Here is an 18,529-nt window from a genome sequence, read left to right as displayed (position 1 = left end):
TTCAAGGTCAAGGGACCAGGTGAATTGAGGGTCCTCTATTCTTCTGCCATTTCCCCTCTCCATCTATAATTTAAATATTTTTCATGTCCTCAGGCATACTGTGGCACATAGAGGAGAATTTGTCATTATAGTAGATTTATTTGAGTTTTTATGTATTGATGAAAAAAGGTGACATATGAGAGGAAGCAATAATTTTACAAATAGATAGTTACCCTTTAATATTCAGAAAATATTTCCTTTCTTGGACACAAATCTAATTGTAATGTCAGTCTCCTCTTTCTTCTTCAGTTTTGCAGACTCCAACTGTTATCAAACACATATCTACCAAAGATCTAGAAAAGCTAAAACAACCTAGAAGCATTGACTGTTTTACAGGTAATTAAAATTGGGATAAACTGTTTCTCTAAAAACTTTTAAAGATAGTTTTCATGTTTCCCTTTTGATAAAATGTTTGTTTTCTGTTTCAGAATTGAGTGTAATGAATAAAATAAGGAAGAATAAGCTGTCCAAAGCAATTTACTTGATGCAGAAAGCTCTTCTAATATCTGAGAAAGATGCAACCTCTACATCTTCACACAACCTTTTGATGGTAACAACATGCCATTCCTTTTTTTGGTCTTGACATATAACCTTTGTTAAATGAATGGTTTAGTTCACTTTGTTAAAAATAATGTGTTGCCCTTAACGTTAGATTATGAACTTTCAGGTTCCTTTATCTAGTCTTTTCTTTGAGTTGAACAGTTTTGAACAGGGAAACTAATCTATATTACCCATGCCGAACTCTACTGAAATGAGAGATCCTCTCTATGTATTCTCTCTGTGTAGGGGCAACTTACATAGGAAGCCAAATAAAATCAGAAGGATTAAAAATGAGGGAAACTATAGAACTTAAGTGACACTATGCTAGCATAATGCATTCCTTACTATGGAATTAAAATACTTCACGTCCATTGGCTCAGATGCCTTCTCTCAGATGGATGCTGCTAGTTTATTTTTTACTCTGGCCCGGAAATTGTTCTCTCTTCTTACCGATTCATTGTATGTTGATTTTAGAATTTAAATTCTTGAGGATACTCACATTTCAAGGTAGAGGATTTTAAAAAAATTTTGTCCCTGTGTATTACCCATAAAAATTTGATGGTATTGGCTGAGTAAATGGCACATGGTGAAGCAGAGGATGATGCTACAAGCAGTTTAGTTGATAAGAAAAAAAAAAAAAGGTCAAAGCTAGGGAAAGTATACAGAGTTTAAGAGAAAAAGTTCCACATATTTATATAATGAGTATGAGGAGCCAGAAGAAAAGAGAGAAATTGAAGATATAAGAGGGGTTAATAATAGAGCCCAGTCCTATTAGAAGAGGGAAGGAGATGAGATTCAAAACACAGATAAAGTGATTCATCTTCAATGGAGGGTAGGCAACAGAGCAGACTCCTCATCCTCTGATACAAAAGAGAAGGAAGAATAGATCAATGTAGATTTGAGAAAGCCTATTGGTGTGGAGGCAGAGAGTTGAGTTTATGCCTTATGTCAATCATCTGATAAAGTAGGAGGCAAGCATATCTGCCAACAATGGAGAGCAAGGGTGGACAGTTGGACCCAGGAGAGAGAAGACGATTAGAGAGTGGAGTGGAATGGATGAGGAATGGATGAGGGAGTTGACAATGAAGTTGAAGGACTGGCCAGCACAAAGTTATAGCTGAAGTTGAGGACCATGAATTTATACTGGTCCCCATCTGCATGGTGGTATGGCATTACCTTGGTGTAGTGTTTTTAGTAGCTGTGACAGCAAAATATTTGTGACAGCAGAGATTTGTACAGGGCTATATTTTTACAAAGAATGTATGGGTTGAAAGTTCCTAATAAAAATGGGTGCAGATTGAGTAGGGAGGGAAGTGTTACCTTCAGGTTATTTAAAGACTTGGTGAGCATGGAGATGTCCAGAGACTGGAGATCTCTTTGAAGTTAGGGATCAGAAAATTAGTCTGGGGCACCTGGGTGGCTCATTGGTTTAAAGCCTCTGCTTTTGGCTCAGGTCATGATTCCAGGGTACTAACTGGTGTAAGGTGGTATCTCAATGTGGTTTTAATTTGAATCTCCCGATGCCTAGTGATGATGAACATTTTTTCATGTGAAATTTCAATATCCTACTTTCTGACTTCAAACCCATATCCTTCCAGCTCTCTCAGACTAATTTTCTTTTCTTTTCTTTTCTTTTTTTTTTTTTTAAGATTTTATTTATTTATTTGACAGGCAGAGATCACAAGTAGGCAGAGAGAAAGAGAGGAGGAAGCAGGCTCCTTGCCTAGCAAAGAGCCTGACGCGGGGCTTGATTCCAGGACCTTGAGACCATGACCTGAGCTGAAGGCAGAGGCCTTAACCCACAGAGCCACCCAGGTGCCCCAAGTTTAAGGATTTTGAGCAGACAGATGCTATTAATGTTCAGGGTTGGGAAGTCTGTCCTGGCAGCGTTAGGGAGGAGCCTTATTATCATTGCACTTCCAGCTTTTGAATCAAGGAGGAGTTTGATGATGTTGTTGGATAGTCTCAGCTGACAAGGCCAAGTGGTGCCCGATCTTTGTTGGAAGTCTTTGGGGGTGTGTTCAGATCCATTTTCTCAACAGATGCTTCTGTGGCCACGTGCTACTATCTAGAGCTTGGTGGATACTAATACTTCAGTCCTATCTCTATGTCAAATAAAACTTATCTTTCTTTTTTAGAACTGTCTCAGGAGTAATATTGTGGCATCTTAGAACCTGGAGAGAATAAAGCCTTTGGGATTTCCCTTTTTGTTTTATTAAGACTCAGTCTGGTCCTTATACTGTCATAATATGCTCATTCCTGTTCGGCCTCTAACTTCCTACCACTGTCATTGGGGGACACCCTGGAGATATGAGAAGACTGAAGTTTTTTTACATTTTTTCCCTTGTGTGTCTTTTTCTTTTATTTCTTAAATGAAACTATTTTAAGAAAAATTTTAAGTATAATGTCCTCTTAGGATAGACTCATGAGATGTATTTAGAGGCTCTGTTTTTTATTAGGGGTCCTCCACAAGGATTGTCACCAACTAGGAATATGTTGAATATTTATTTAGAAGTCCTGAAACTTTCTATAGCCACCTCTGCTCCTCAGTAGTATTTTTTATCCAAGTGTTAAGGCTTAATGATCAGTCCTTAGGGTGCTCTTGTAAACAATGATGTTATGGCTCAAATAATTGCCAAACTTTCTTTCTTTAAAGAAGACAGATAAATTTCTTTCCCCTGGCAATCATTTTCAACTGGGGTATATTACAGAATGTTTTACATTATCATGATCTTGTAATAAAATTATCCCCAAATCAGTAACCGATGCATCACCTGATACCATAAAAAGGTTTAAAAAGCCCGAGTCTTTTCAGAGCTCTTAAATAATTCATATGCTGGTTTAGTTTCTCAAAAGTTTCTTGACCTTGTGGAGCTGTATAATCTCATCAGGTGTCTGTTTTATTCCTAATCAGTTAAAAGTGGACCAACTTGTTGCCAGGACTGAGGTACAAACCTTTGATAATAGCTTGTTAGCTTTCTAAATGAAATGACTGGTCTTTTTTTTTTTTTTTTTTTAAATGGCGATCTTACCCTCCATTTTCCTGTCTTGGTATTGGACTTCTGGAAGCCCATGTTGGCTTTTTACACAATATACCACCGATTTACTTTAATGGATTGCACCTGGAACTAGTCTCAGATGTCCCTAATCTACTTTTGGTCAAATAGAGCATTGGTCCTGTGGCTTATGGTCATTACTTTTAGTCCACTTCAGTCTCCCAGACAGACATTCGGTCTCTGTGCAGATGGGATTTCTTATTGGGAAGAGGCAGGAATATTCGTCAGTCTAATGTAAGTGTTACAAGGGCAGGGGTGTATATTGTTTTCTGTCCAGCACCTATCTCCTCTTCCAAATATCACCTTTTCGAAGAATTCCTCTTTCCCTTTTAGATGTGGTTGGGTGGGACTTTTCAGGAGCTTTCTTCTCTAGCCAGTCAGAAGACTAGTCATGTGAGCAAGGCCAATCGGGACCTCCCTACTTGGAATCAGATCTTGAGTAGAAGGGTAAAAAGACTAAAGCTAGTAGATGTTCATTCTTTCCAATGCTTGTGTACTGATCAGACTATTATGACCATTCATAGATAGGAAGGTCTATTCTGTAGACCCTCCTACCTCTTTGGACCTGCTGTGGTCCTGGCCTGTTTTTCCTATTGCTCCTGGTTCAAAGAACCCCAACATCAATGCATCTAGTTTTCTCCTAGTTTTATTTGTTGGAACCTAAACAAATTGGTATTTGAGGTTACTTTAGCAGTTCCAAAATCTAGTCATATTGCTTCAGCTCTAAGCAGAGGAGCATTGTGAATAAACAGATTGTTTTTTGTAATAGAACCTAATTTTATGGTTGTATTTTGGAACCAGAACTAATCAAGAAGCCCAGACCACTCAAAGTTCTAATAACTCCTGGCTTTACTATTTCACAAATTTCTCCCTTCATGTCTCCTAAATACCACTCTATTATTTAGGTTAGCAGTAATTAGATTACTAGAGTATAATTATTTTTCCTATTTTATAGCATTTTAGTCAAATCAGTTCTATTTGCTTTTGGGGGAAGAATATATGTGAATCAATTTTTTTCCAGAGATTTTTTTTTAAATTTTTAAAAAAAATTTTGAAAAGATTTTATTTATTTATTTGAGAGAGTGAGAGAGAGAGCACAAGCAGGGCAAGTGGAAGAAAGAGAAGCAGACTCCCTGCTGAGCAGGGAGCCCGATGTGGGGCTTGATCCCAGGACTCTGGGACTATGACCTGAGCCGAAGGCAGATGCCCAACCGACTGAGCCACGTAGGCACCCCTTTTTCCAGAGAGTGTATCAGCTCTTTTTACTTGTTCTCTGCTGAAGTCTTCTTCATAAAAAGCAAACCCTTTCTGATTTTGACCCCCTCCCGTGAGGTCATGTTTAGACCTGTTAGATTTCAAATTATTGACAAGATTTTAGCTAATTTCCATTTCAGGTTTTAAGGTTATTTCATAGGAAAGCATCCAGGTTTCCTTTCCATGCTTCATTTTAGTTTAGCTTTGTATTAATAAGACAAAATACATAGTGGTTAGGAGGATAGGGATTTGGGGTAGAGTTTTGGTTTTGCCACTGACTAGCTGTATGCCCAAGGTATTTTACTTATGCCCTCTTAAGTTTTAATTTCTTCATATGTCAAATGGGAATTCTTGGGAAGATTCAAGGAAATGATGCATATAAAATGCTTAGCATTTGGCACAGAATAGGCAGTCAATAAATTTTAGCTGTTATTAGTATTATTACTATTAATAATTACTATTACTATTAATCTATATTACACTTCTGGAGCATTCTGTTTTATCATATCAGAATTATTTTTTGGTGTTTTAGATATATTTTTGTCTATCAAACTATACATTTCTTTTTGTGTTTTCTCTTAGATTGATCTTATGAATTGTATAATTTATTCTCAGCAATCAAAAATGTTCCTTGTCGGGATTCTTGGATATGGCTTAACCTACTTTTCATCTCCTTCTGAAATGTATATAATATGCTGAGAATCCAGTATATACCTCAGGAGGTCTACTAGACAAGTAGTAAATATGGCACTTTATCATTCCAGTCTTACGATAGTTTTTTATGGATAGTTGTTAATCATTACCTTGAATTTTGGTTGAAGATCATCTTATATCTTGAAGATCATCTTACATCTTTCCCTGTGTGTCTTGCTGCCCTGTGGGTGTTAAGGTGTTGTCAAATGTACTTAATGTCAATCTGTCCTTATAAGCACTGAGTAACTTCTAAAAAGAGGCAGGTTTGTTTCTCTAATGGAAGCTATAGATAGAAAGATTTACATTCAGACAATAGTAGTTTGACTACAATACTACTGTTTTCTGGCAATAAAACAATATGCTTTGGTGGACACATTAAGCAACATGTTGAACATATTAGAGGCAACAGTGATGTCCATAATGATAACACTTTCTCTCTCTTTAAAAGATTTGATTGATTGATTATTTGAGAGAAAGAGAGAGCATGTGCAAAAGTGGAAGAGGAGTGAGGGAGAGGGACAAGCAGACTCTGTGTTGAGCACAGAGCCCGATTTGGGGTTCAGTCCCACTACCCTAAGATCATGACCTGAGCTGAAATCATGAGTTGGATGCTTAACCAACTGAGCCATCCAGACGCTCCCATACTTTTTCTTTTCACAGTTGAATAGAGCTGGTTTTGTGGATATTTTTCTTTCTTGAGTTTTTGAGACTATTTTTCTAGTGATATTTCCTCCTCCTATTTGAGGAACCCCTTTAAAAAGCTCTAATCACTTTCTTTTTTTTTTTAATGCTTTTTAAAAAAATTTATTTATTTTTTTCAGCGTAACAGTATTCATTGTTTTTGCACCACACCCAGTACTCCATGCAATCTGTGCCCTCTCTAATACCCACCACCTGGTTCCCCCAACCTCCCACCCCCCGCCCCTTCAGAACCCTCAGATTGTTTTTCAGAGTCCATAGTCTCTCATGTTTCATCTCCCCTTCCAATTTCCCCCAACTCCCTTCTCCTCTCCATCTCCCCTTGTCCTCCATGCTATTTGTTATGCTCCACAAATAAGTGAAACCATATGATAATTGACTCTCTCTGCTTGACTTATTTCACTCAGCATAATCTCTTCCAGTCCCGTCCATGTTGCTACAAAAGTTGGGTATTCATCCTTTCTGATGGAGGCATAATACTCCATAGTGTATATGGACCACATCTTCCTTATCCATTCGTCCGTTGAAGGGCATCTTGGTTCTTTCCACAGTTTGGTGACCGTGGCCATTGCTGCTATAAACATTGGAGTACAGATGGCCCTTCTTTTCACTACATCTGTATCTTTGGGGTAAATCCCCAGCATTTTCTTTTTAAAAAATTGATGTATAATTGACAGATAACATTATATTAATTTTAGGTATACAATGTAATGATTGAGATTTATATATATTGCTAAATGATCACCACAGTAAATCTTATTAACTTATGCGTCTGTCATCAGTTACAATTTTTTTTTCTTGTGATGAGAACTTTTTAGATTTACTCTCTAGGAACTTTCAAATAAGCAGTACAGTATTATTAACTATAGTCCCTAGGCTGTACATTATATTACCATGACTTATTTATTTTAGAACTGGAAATTTGTACGTTTTGACCTCTTTCACCCATTTTGCCCCACCTCCCACCCCCAACCTCTAGCAACCACCAATCTGTTCTCTGTATCTATCTGATTTTTTTTTTTAGATTCCACATATGCATGACATCATATAGTATTTGTCTTTCTCTGACTTATTTCACTTAACTTAATGCCCTCAGCACCCATCCATGTTGTCACAAATGGCAAGATTTCATTCTTTTCCTATGGCTGGATAATATTCATATGTGTGTATGTGCATATATATGTATATATAGATGAATCATACATTCATATATATAACATGTCTTGGCTATTGTAAATAATGCCGCAGTGAACATAGGGGTGCAGATGCTTTTTCCAACTAGTGTGCTGATCACTTTCTTGTAAATGGAATGCTTTTAGCAGCTCAGTGGTTTGGCTCACTAAGTTAGGATTTTTTTTTTTTTTTTTTTTACTAAGTTAGGATTTTAATTTCTAACTTAGGTTTTACCTTGAGTCCTATTATAGAATTTATCTGATTCATATAAATCAAGGACTCTGTTTTAGACTTCTGTTACCTTTCATTTAAAAATTTAGTACTTTTATTAATCTATTTCAAATTGGGCCATGAAATCTGAGTTAGGGAATTAAAACTAATCAAGACCCAATCAGAACATTTTATTTATTTATTTATTTATTTATTTTCCAATCAGAATATTTTAAACGTACTGCCTTAAAATGCATTATGGATCATCCTCATCTGTCATAATTTCATGTCTTTCATTCAAAACACATTTATTGAGGGACGCCTGGGTGGCTCAGTTGGTTGGACGACTGCCTTCGGCTCAGGGCGTGATCCTGGAGTCCCGGGATCGAGTCCCACATCAGGCTCCCAGCTCCATGGGGAGTCTGCTTCGCTCTCTGACCTTCTCCTCGCTCATGCTCTCTCTCACTGTCTCTCTCTCTCAAATAAATAAATAAAAATCTTAAAAAAAAAAAAAACAAAAAAAAAACAAAACACATTTATTGAACCTAAAGAGATAAATAAAGTACTGTCCTTACCACCAAGATGCTCACTGTTTAGAGTCTGGACAGTCACTACACAGATCATATTGTATGATACATGCTAAAATAAAGAGTAGAAAATGAAGAGACTAAGTACAGAAATGTGTGGGATTTCTCTTGGGAGGATTCAGAGATGATGTTTGAGTGGACCTAAAAGCACAGAAAAGGATGTAGAAATCTACAGGAAGAGGAAGTTGCATGGGAGAAGTTGAGGCATGACAAGCATAGCTTCTCAGGGAATAAATGGCTTTTTAAAAAAATGGCTTCAAAGGTTAGGTTGGCTAGGCAGTAGCTATGGGACAACAAAAGAGTAGAAAGAGAGATAAGGCTAGAAAAGGCTATTATTATAATCGTGATCAGAATACAAAGGCTGTGGAGTTTGCACTGTAACAAGTAGAGGAAGAACCACTGAAGGGGTAGAAGACTGGAGGTTGAGGAGACCAGAGACTGAGAGAAAGAGTAGGAGGCTGATTAACTCATCTCAGTCAGTGGTTGTCAGTCCCTACTGTATTTCAAAATTACCCTCAATAGTTGTTAATAATACAGATGCTCAAGCTCCACCCCTGGAGATTTTTACTAAATAGGTTCAGAGTGGGTTAGATGATACTGAACAGCAGCCAGGGTTTGAGAAATATCTGTGTGATAGTCCATGGCAGAAAGCAGGAAGTTGGGTTCGTGGATATGTAGAGAGAAGTTGCTAGAGTCAAGTCAGAAGATGCTAGTGAATGACTGGTTCAATGGAACATGAACTGCTGAGGCAAATTTTGGGAATAAGTATAGAAAGCCCAGGGCATTTGGCCAGACAGCTGAGATGGGGTCAGAGGCAGTCTGTGTTAATATTAGGGCAGCAAACCAATGCTGCTGGTGTATCTTTTAGGCTGCACACATAATCCAGAGGAGGGAAACTTTCAAGGCGTTGGTCCCTTTCCTTGTGTTGCATAATTTTTCCTTAGGCTGATTTCACCTGTTCTTATGTAGCCTAAAATATCTTGGTCTCCAGTCTGTGATGCAAATGAAGTCACATTAACATTTAATGTTCAAAATATAATAGCTTTCATCTACCTTCTGTTCAAGTAGGAGTTTCTTAAAAATTTTCCACAGTTATCTGGGGGAATCTACTTACCTTTTCTGCTCAGGCTTCTTACTTTAATTCTGGCCTCTTATCAAGCTCCTACCTGTTGTTGCTTTTCAAGGGAACCATGCTCTGTGGGCACATCTGTCCTCTCAGGGAGCCTAATCTGGTCTGTCATCTATGGTAGAGGGTGGAAAGGTGAATGAGCCTCTGCCCAGCCCTGTGCTTGTTGTGTCCTCTGGGTTGAATAGGCACCTTGATGCCTTGACTCATAGTGTTTTGTGACATAGCTCTTTCAACATCTTTCTTTCCATCCATTTTCTCCATTTCCCCCCCTCAGTTTGGTTAAAGGAGTGAGAAAGTTAACAGATGCCATTCTATGTTCCTTGATTGAGTCATTCATTCAATGATTCAAGTTATACTGAGCACCATGTGTCTATAAATTAGCTAACACTAATTTGTGTAGCAACACTACACAAGGCCTATATAACACATCCCTTCTCGCATGAAGGAATGATTATCCTATGCAGGTGGCAAGATTTTTGAACTATAAATGCCAAAAAAATTTTTTTTCAAGGTCTCCTGGCACAGAATAAGCAGAGTTAAAAAATCCATTTATTATTATAGATAAATTTTAATCACAACTAATGATTTTAGACCTTAATGTCAACCATTCCCTATAAAAGTAAAAATGAGTTAATTCTCATCTCAATTTAGGTCAATCTTTATTTTAGAAAAAACGTATGATACTACAGTTTTATAATCTACACTCCCACAGGGAGCTGGTTTACTCACTTTAAATATCACTTTGATGCAAATGACTCACAGAAAGTCTTACCCTTTCTTTTAGATCAAGTCTAGATCTCCAAGTGGAACCTTTGAAACTTAGCATGTCTTCTGCAGAGGAAAAAGCACAGGTTTTTGTAAGAGAGTGAAATGTATTTGAAATTTGGTAGAAATTTGTCTTACCTTTTTCAGGATTTTTTTTCTTAAATTCATTAAATTGGCTAGAATTCCAGAATAAAAGAAAATAGTGGTATTTTGTCTCCTTTTGGATTTTATTGATGATTCTTTTAGTGCTTCACAATTAGGTGACTATTGGCTAAAATTAATATTTTTCTCATGCTAAAGAAGGAGCTTTCCTAGTTTATTGAGGTTTGCCACTCCCTTCCCATGGCTTTACTAAGGCATAATTGGCAAATAAAATTGTAATATCTTTTGAATGTACAGCATGATGATTTGATATATGTATGTAGTAGTCTTCTCTTAGCTGTGGTTTAGCTTTCTGCAGTTTCAATTACCTGCAGTCAATGACAGTCTGGAATCAGATGATTTTCCTTCCAACATATCATCAGAAGGTCAGTAGTGGCTTAATGCTATGTTACAGTGCCCTTACTTCATCTCATCATGTAGATATTTTATCTTTTCACATCACAAGAAGAGGGTGAATGCAGTACAATAAGAGATTTTGAGAACAAAACCACATTCACATAACTTTTATTACAATATATTGTTATAATTGTTCTATTTTATTATTAGCTATTGCTAATCCCCTACTATGCCTAATTTATAGATTAAATTTTATCATAGGTATGTATGTATGAGAAAAACACATAGGATATATGGGGTTTAATTCTGTCCATGGCTTCAGGCATCTTGGAACGTATCCCTATGGATAAGCAGAGACTACCATACATTTTGAAATAATTACCACACGCAGCTTAATTAACACATTTATCACATCATAGATATCACATCACCTTTTAAAATTTTTAATTTAAATTCAATTTAAGTAATGTACAGTGTAGTATTAGTTTCAAAGGTAGAATTTAGTGATTCATCAGTTGCAGATAACACCCAGTGCTCCTTACATCAAGTGCCTTCCTTGATGCCTATCACTCAAGTGCCCCATCCCCTGCCTACCTCCCCTCCAGCAACTCTCAGGTTGTTTCCTATAGTTAAGTCTCTTATGGTTTGTCTCCCTTTCTATTTTTGTCTTATTTTATTTTTCCTTCCCTTCCCTTATGTTCATTTGTTTCTTAAGTTTCACATATGAGTGAAATCATATATTTGTCTTTATCTGACTGACTTACTTCACTCACTCAGCTTAATACCCTGTGGTTCCATTCATGTCATTGCAAATCACGAGATTTCATTCTCTTTGATGGCTGAGTAAGTTATGCTTCTTTAAAACTAACATATAATGTATTATTTGCCCCAGGGATACAGGTCTGTGAATCATCAGGCTTACACATTTCACAGTACTCACCTTAGCACATACCCCCAATGTCCATAACTCAGCCACCCTATCCCTATCTTCTCTCCCCCTGGCAACCCTCACTTTGTGTCATGAGATTAAGAATCTCTTATGGTTTGTCTCCCTCCCAATCCCATCTTGTTTCATGTTTTTCCTCCCTAACCCTCACTCCCCCCACCCTGCCTCTCAAATTCCTCATATCAGAAAGATCATATGATAATTGTCATTCTCTGATTGACTTATTTCAATCAGCATAATAACCTCTGGTTTCATCCACATTGTTGCAAATGGCAAGTTTTCATTTCTTTTGATGACTACATAGTATTCCATTGTATATATATACACCACATCTTCTTTATCCATTCATCTCTTGATAGACATCTAGGTTTTTTCCATATTCTTTCCATGGCTATTGTGGACATTGCTGCTATAAACATTCAGGTGCATGTGCCCCTTCAGATCACTACATTTGTATCTTTAGGGTAAATACCCAGTAGTACGATTGCTGGGTCGTAGTGTAGCTCTATTTTCAACTTTTTGAGGAACCTCCATACTGTTTTCCAGAGTGACTACACCGGCTTGCATTCCTACCAACAGTGTAGGAGGGTTCCCCTTTCTCTGCATCCTTGCCAACATCTGTCGTTTCCTTACTTGTTAATTTTAGCCATTCTGACTTGTGTGAGGTGATATCTCATTGTGGCTTTGATTTGTATTTCCCTGATGCTGAGTGATGTTGAGCAGTTTTTCATGTGTCTGTTGGCCATCTGGATGTCTTCTTTGCAGAAATGTCTGTTCATGTCTTCTGCCCACTTCTTGACTGGATTATTTGTTCTTTGGGTGTTGAGTTTGATAAGTTCTTTATAGATTTTGGATACTAGCCCTTTATCTGATATGTCATTTGCAAATATCTTCTCCCATTCTGTCAGTTGTCTTTTGATTTTGTTAACTGTTTCCTTTGCTGTGCAAAAGCTTTTGATCTTGATGAAATCCCAATAGTTCATTTTTGCCATTGCTTCCCTTGCCTTTGGCGATGTTCCTAGGAGGATGTTGGTGTGGCTGATGTCATGGCCAGCGCCAACACCTGTTGTTTCCTAACTTGTTAATTTCAGCCATTCTGACTGGTGTGAGGTGGTATTTCACTGTGGTTTTGATTTGTATTTCCCTGATGGCGAGTGATGTTGAGCAGTTTTTCATGTGTCTGTTGGCCATCTGGATGCCTTCTTTGCAGAAATGTCTATTCATGTCTTCTGCCCATTTCTTGATTGGATTATTCTTTGGGTGTTGAGTTTGATAAGTTCTTTAGGATTTTGGAAACTAGCCCTTTATCTGATATGTCATTTGCAAATATCTTCTCCCATTCTGCCAGTTGTCTTTTGGTTTTGTTGACTTGTTTCCTTTGCTGTGCAAAAGCTTTTGATCTTGATGAAGTCCCAATTTTTGGCCTTGCTTTGCTCGCCTTTGGCGATGTTTCTAGGAAGGGGTTGCTGTTGCTGAGGTCAAAGAAGTTGTTACCTGTGTTCTCCTCAAGGATTTTGATGGATTCCTGTCTCATACTGAGGTCTTTCATCCATTTTGAGTCTATTTTTGTGTGTTTTGTGTGTGGTGTAGGGAAGACCAGTTTGATTCTACTGCATGTGGCTGTCCAATTTTCCCAACACCACTTGTTGAAGAGGTGGTCTTTTTTCCATTGGATATTCTTTCCTGCTTTGTTGAAGATCAGTTGACCATAGAGTTGAGGGTCTATTTCTGGATTCTCTTTTCTGTTCCATTGATCTATGTTTCTATGTTTCTGTATGTGCCAGTACCATACTGTCTTGATGATGACAGTTTTGTAATAGAGCTTGAAGTCTGGAATTGTGATGCTGTCAGCTTTGGTTTTCCTTTTCAACATTGCTCTGGCTATGTGGGGTCTTTTCTGGTTCCATATAAATTTTAGGATTATTTGTTCCATTTCTTTAAAAAAATTGATGGTGTTTTAATAGGGATTGGATTAAATGTGTAGATTGCTTTAGGTAACATAGACCTTTTTAAAATATTTGTTCTTCCAATCCATAAGCATAGAATGTTTTTCCATTTCTTTGTGTTTTACTCAATTTCTTTCATGAGTACTCTATAGTTTTCTGGGTACAGTTGTAAATGGGATTGACTCCTTAATTTCTCTTTCTTCTGACTTGCTGTTGTTGTATAGAAATGCAACTGACTTCTGTGCATTGATTTTTATATCCTGATTCTTTACTGAATTCCTGTATGAATTCTAGCAGTTTTGGAGTGGAGTCTTCTGGGTTTTCCACATAAAGTATCCAATCATCTGCAAAGAGTGAGAGTTTGACTTCTTCTTTGCTGATTAGGATGTCTTTTATTTCTTTTTGTTGTCTGATTGCTGAGACTAGGACTTCTAGTACTATGTTGCACAGCAGTGGTGATAGTGGACATCCCTGCCGTGTTCTAGGCCTTAGGGAAGAAGCTCTCAGTTTTTTCCTCATTGAGAATGATATTTGCGGTGGGTGGCTTTGATGATATTGAGTTATGTACCCTCTATCCCTACACTTTGAAGGGTTTTGATCGCAAAAGAATGCTGTAGTTTGTCAAATGATTTTTATCATCTATTGAGAGTATCATATTGTTTTTGTTCTTTCTTTTATTAATGTATTCTATCACATTGATTGGTTTGTGGATGTTGAATCAACCTTGTAGCCCAGGAATAAATCCCACTTGGTCGTGATGAATAATCCTTTTAATGTACTGTTGGATCCTATTGGCTAGTATTTTGGTGAGAATATTTGCATCTGTGTTCATCAAGGATATTGGTCTGTAATTCTCCTTTTTGATGGAATCTTTGTCTGGTTTTGGGATCAAGGTAATGCTGGCTTCATAAAATGAGTTTGGAAGTTCTCCTTCCATTTCTATTTTTTAGAACAGTTTCAGAAGAATAGGTATTAATTCTTCTTTAAATGTTTGGTAGAATTCCCCTGGAAAGCCATTTGGCCCTGGGCTCTTGTTTATGGGAGATTTTTAAATGATTGTTTCAATTTCCTTACTGGTTATGGGTCTGTTCAGTTTTCTATTTCTTCCTGGTTCCATTTTGGTAGTTTATATGTCTCTAGGAATGCATCCATTGTTCCCAGATTGTCAAATTTGCTGGTTTATAGTTGCTCATAACATGTTCTTATGATGATTTTATTTCATTGGTGTTGGTTGTGATCTCTCTTCTTTCATTCATGATTTTATTAATTTGGGTCCTTTCTCTTTTCTTTTTTATAAGTCTGGCCAGGGGTTTATCAATCTTATTAATTCTTTCAAAGAACCAGCTCCTAGTTTCGTTGATTTCTTCTACTGTTCTTTTGGTTTCTGTTTCACTGATTTCTGCTCTAATCTTTATTATTTTTTCTCCTCCTGGGTTTAGGCTTTCTTTGCTGTTCTTTCTCTAGCTCCTTTAGGTGTAGGTTTAGGTTGTGTCTTTGAGACCTTTCTTGTTTCTTAAGAAAGGCTTGTACCGCTATATATTTTCCTCTCAGGACTGCTTTGCTGTATCCCAAAGATTTTGAACAGTTGTGTTTTCATTATCATTTGTCTCCATAAATTTTTTCAATTATTCTTTAATTTGCTGGTTGACCCATTCATTCTTTAGTAGGATGCTCTTTAGCCTCCATGTATTTGAGCTCTTTCCACCTTTCCTCTTGTGTGAGTTCTAGTTTCAGAGCATTGTGGTCTGAAAATATGCAGGGAGCGATCCCAATCTTTTGGTACTGGTTGAGACCTGATTTGTGACCCAGGATGTGATCTATTCTGGAGAATGTTCCATGTGCACTAGAGAAGAATGTGTATTCTGTTGCTTTGGGATGGAATGTTCTGAATATATCTGTGATGTCCATCTGGTCCAGTGTGTCATTTAAGGCCTTTATTTCCTTGTTGATATTTTGCTTGGATGATCTGTCCATTTCAGTGGGGGGAGTCTTAAAGTCCCCTACTATTATTGTATTATTGTCAATGTATGTCTTTGATTTTGTTATTAATTGTTTTATATAGTTGGCTGCTCCCATGTTAGGGGCATAGATATTTAAAATTGTTAAGTCTTCTTGTTGGACAGACCCTTTGGATATGATATAGTATCCTTCCTCATCTCTTATTATAGTCTTTGGCTTAAAATCTAATTGATCTGATATAAGGATTGCCACCCCAGCTTTCTTCTGATGTCCATGATCATGGTACATTGTTTTCCACGCCCTCACCTTAAATCTGAAGGTGTCTTTGGCTCTAAAATGAGTTTCTTGTAGACAGTGTATTGGTGGAGTTTTTTTTTTTAATAATCCATTCTGATACCCTGTGTTTTTTGATTGGGGCATTTTGCTCATTTATATTCAGGGTAACTATTGAAAGATATGAATTTAGTGCCATTGTATTGCCTGTAAGGTGTCTATTACTGTATATTGTCTCTGTTCCTTTCTGATCTACTCCTTTTAGGCTCTCTCTTTGCTTAGGGGACCCCTTTCAATATTTCTTGTAGGACTGGTTTGGTGTTTGTAAATTCTTTTATTAGTGTTTGTTTGTCCTGGAAGCTTTTTATCTCTCCTTCTATTTTGAATGATAGCCTAGCTGGATATAGTACTCTTGGCTGCATGTTTTTCTTGTCTAGGGCTCTGAATACATCATGCCAGTCCTTTCTGGCCTGCCAGGTCTCTATAGGTCTGCTGCCAATCTAATACTTCTACCTTTGTATGTTACAGTTCTCTTGTCCTGGGCTGCTTTCAGGGTTTTCTCTTTGTCACTAAGACTTGTAAGTTTTACTATTAGATGATCGAGTGTGGACGTATTCTTACTGATTCTGATGTGGGTTCTTTGTGCCTCCTGGATTTTGATGCTTGTTCCCTTTGCCATATTAGGGAAATTCTTTACAATAATTACCTCCAATAGATCTTCTGCTCCCCTCTCTCTTTCTTCTTCTTCTGGGATCCCAATTATTCTAGTATTGTTTCATCTTATGGTAGCACTTATCTCTCAAATTCTCCCCTCATGGTCTAGTAGTTGTTTGTTTCTCTCTTGTTCAGCTTCTTTATTCTCTATCATTTGGTCTTCTGTATCACTAATTCTCTCTTATCCTAGCAGTAAGAGCCTCCATTTTTTATTGGACCTCATTAATAGCTTTTTTGATTTCAACTTGGTTATTTTTAGTTCTTTTATTTCTCCAGAAAGGGATTTTATTTCTCCAGAAAGCATTTCTCTATATCATCCATGGTTTTTTCCAAGCCCAGCTAGAACCTTGATTATCATCATTCTGAACTGTAGTTCTGACATATTACTGATGTCCATATTGATTAGGACCCTAGATGTTGGTACTGCCTCTTGTTCTTTTTTTGTGGTGAGTTTTTCTGCCTTGTCATTCTATCCAGATATGAATAAATGAATGAGAGAACAAAATACTAAAAGGGCAGCAACGACCTGAGAAAAATATACACTAACCAAATCAGAAGAGACCCGAAACTGGCGGGGAGAAGAAAGGGGGGAAAAAAGCAAAAAAGAAAAAAGAAAAAAATATATTAGACTGGCAAATAGAAGAGAACCACACACTTGATTTTTGGTGCATTATGGTCTGTTAGAAGAAACTACCTCCCAAAATTTTAAAGAAAGAAAAACTTAAATATATACAAAAATAAGGGTAAACACGTTGAAGGGATGGGATATGACTGTAAAGATGAAAATTTAAAAAAAGATTCTAAAGCAGAGATTGATAAGAAGTTGGTTGAAAAAAGAAAAAGAGGAAAGAATGTGATTGGGCTGGAGAGTAGAACAAAGCCATGTGTTAGATTTAGGGTATACTTTATAATCTATTAGACGAAATTGTATCCCAAAATTTTAAGGAAAAAAAAAAAGAAGAAATTGTATCCCAAAATTTTGTATGTATACAAAAAATAAGGTTAAATACAATGAAGAGATAAAATATAACAATGAAAATGTAAAAAGATTTAAAAACAGGTATTGATAAGATAAAATAATTAAAAAATGTTAAAATAAGAAAGAGGAACAATTAAAAAATAGAATAAGAAAAAAATTAAATTTTAAAAATTTAACTTTGAAAGACTAAAGGATCATGAGAAAAAAGCCAGAATTCTATGTGTTGCTTTCCTCTAGCTCTGGAGGTCCATAGTTTCAGATTGATGAACTTGGTCTTGGCTGGATGTTCTTGCTGATCTTCTGGGGTAGGGGCTTGTTGCAGTGATTCTCAAATGTCTTTGCCCAAGGCGGAATTGCACCACCCTTCTCAGGGTCCAGGCTAAGTTATCTGCTTGGGTTCACTCTTGGGAGCTTTTGTTCCCTGAATACTTTTCTGTACAGCTTTGGAGGACAGGAATGAAAATGGCGGCCTCCCCATCTTGATCCCATAGGAGCTGAGAGCTCAGGGCCCTACTCCTCAGAGCGCCCTCAGAGAAACACAGTCAATCTCTCCTCTCTCTCTGATCTCCCACCACATTCTGAGCTCATCAAGCCTGTGACCAAGCATTTCTATCTCTGGCCTATGTCCCCTTTTGGAGTCTACAAACCCAGCTGATACCTGCTGTGCACTCCCGCACCAGTCCTCCCAGAGGAGGGAGGGGTTCTCTCTGGATCTGTCACTTGTGGGGTCTCTGCTCGAAGAACAGTGGCCTGACTGTGCCTTGGATCATGGTTTAAGGTAATCCCTAGCTGACAGCCTATTGCTCAGCTCTGTCTCTGTCGCCAGCTTCTCTGCTCCAATACCTGGGAGCTCTGTCACACTCAGGCACTCCTGGTCTTTTTGTGACCCTGCGGGTACTGAGACGACACGGTCGCCACGAGGGCTACACCCCTGCTTAGCCTCTGGAGCGACGTCCCTCAGTGGAATGGGCTTCTAAAAGTTCCAGTTTTGTGCTCCGTTGCTCTCTCACTTGCTGGGAGCCAGTCATTCCCCTCACCACCACCACCCGCCTGCCCGCTGTCTATCTTC

At 37.6% G+C, this 18,529-nt stretch overlaps 1 protein-coding gene across 1 annotated transcript in view; it reads left to right on the top strand.

The window, feature by feature from the left end:
- CFAP54 (cilia and flagella associated protein 54) overlaps positions 1–18,529 on the top strand; it is a 322,605-nt gene that overhangs the window by 73,837 nt on the left and 230,239 nt on the right. The window contains exons 18-19 of the mRNA XM_044227472.1: positions 289–375; positions 468–589. Of these exons, the coding sequence (XP_044083407.1) occupies positions 289–375; positions 468–589 (209 nt within the window). The remainder of the gene's footprint in view (positions 1–288; positions 376–467; positions 590–18,529) is intronic.

The sequence above is a fragment of the Neovison vison genome, chromosome 12 (assembly GCF_020171115.1).
Source record: "Neovison vison isolate M4711 chromosome 12, ASM_NN_V1, whole genome shotgun sequence".
NCBI lineage: Eukaryota > Metazoa > Chordata > Mammalia > Carnivora > Mustelidae > Neogale > Neogale vison.
This window is presented reverse-complemented; position numbering and strand designations above follow the sequence as displayed.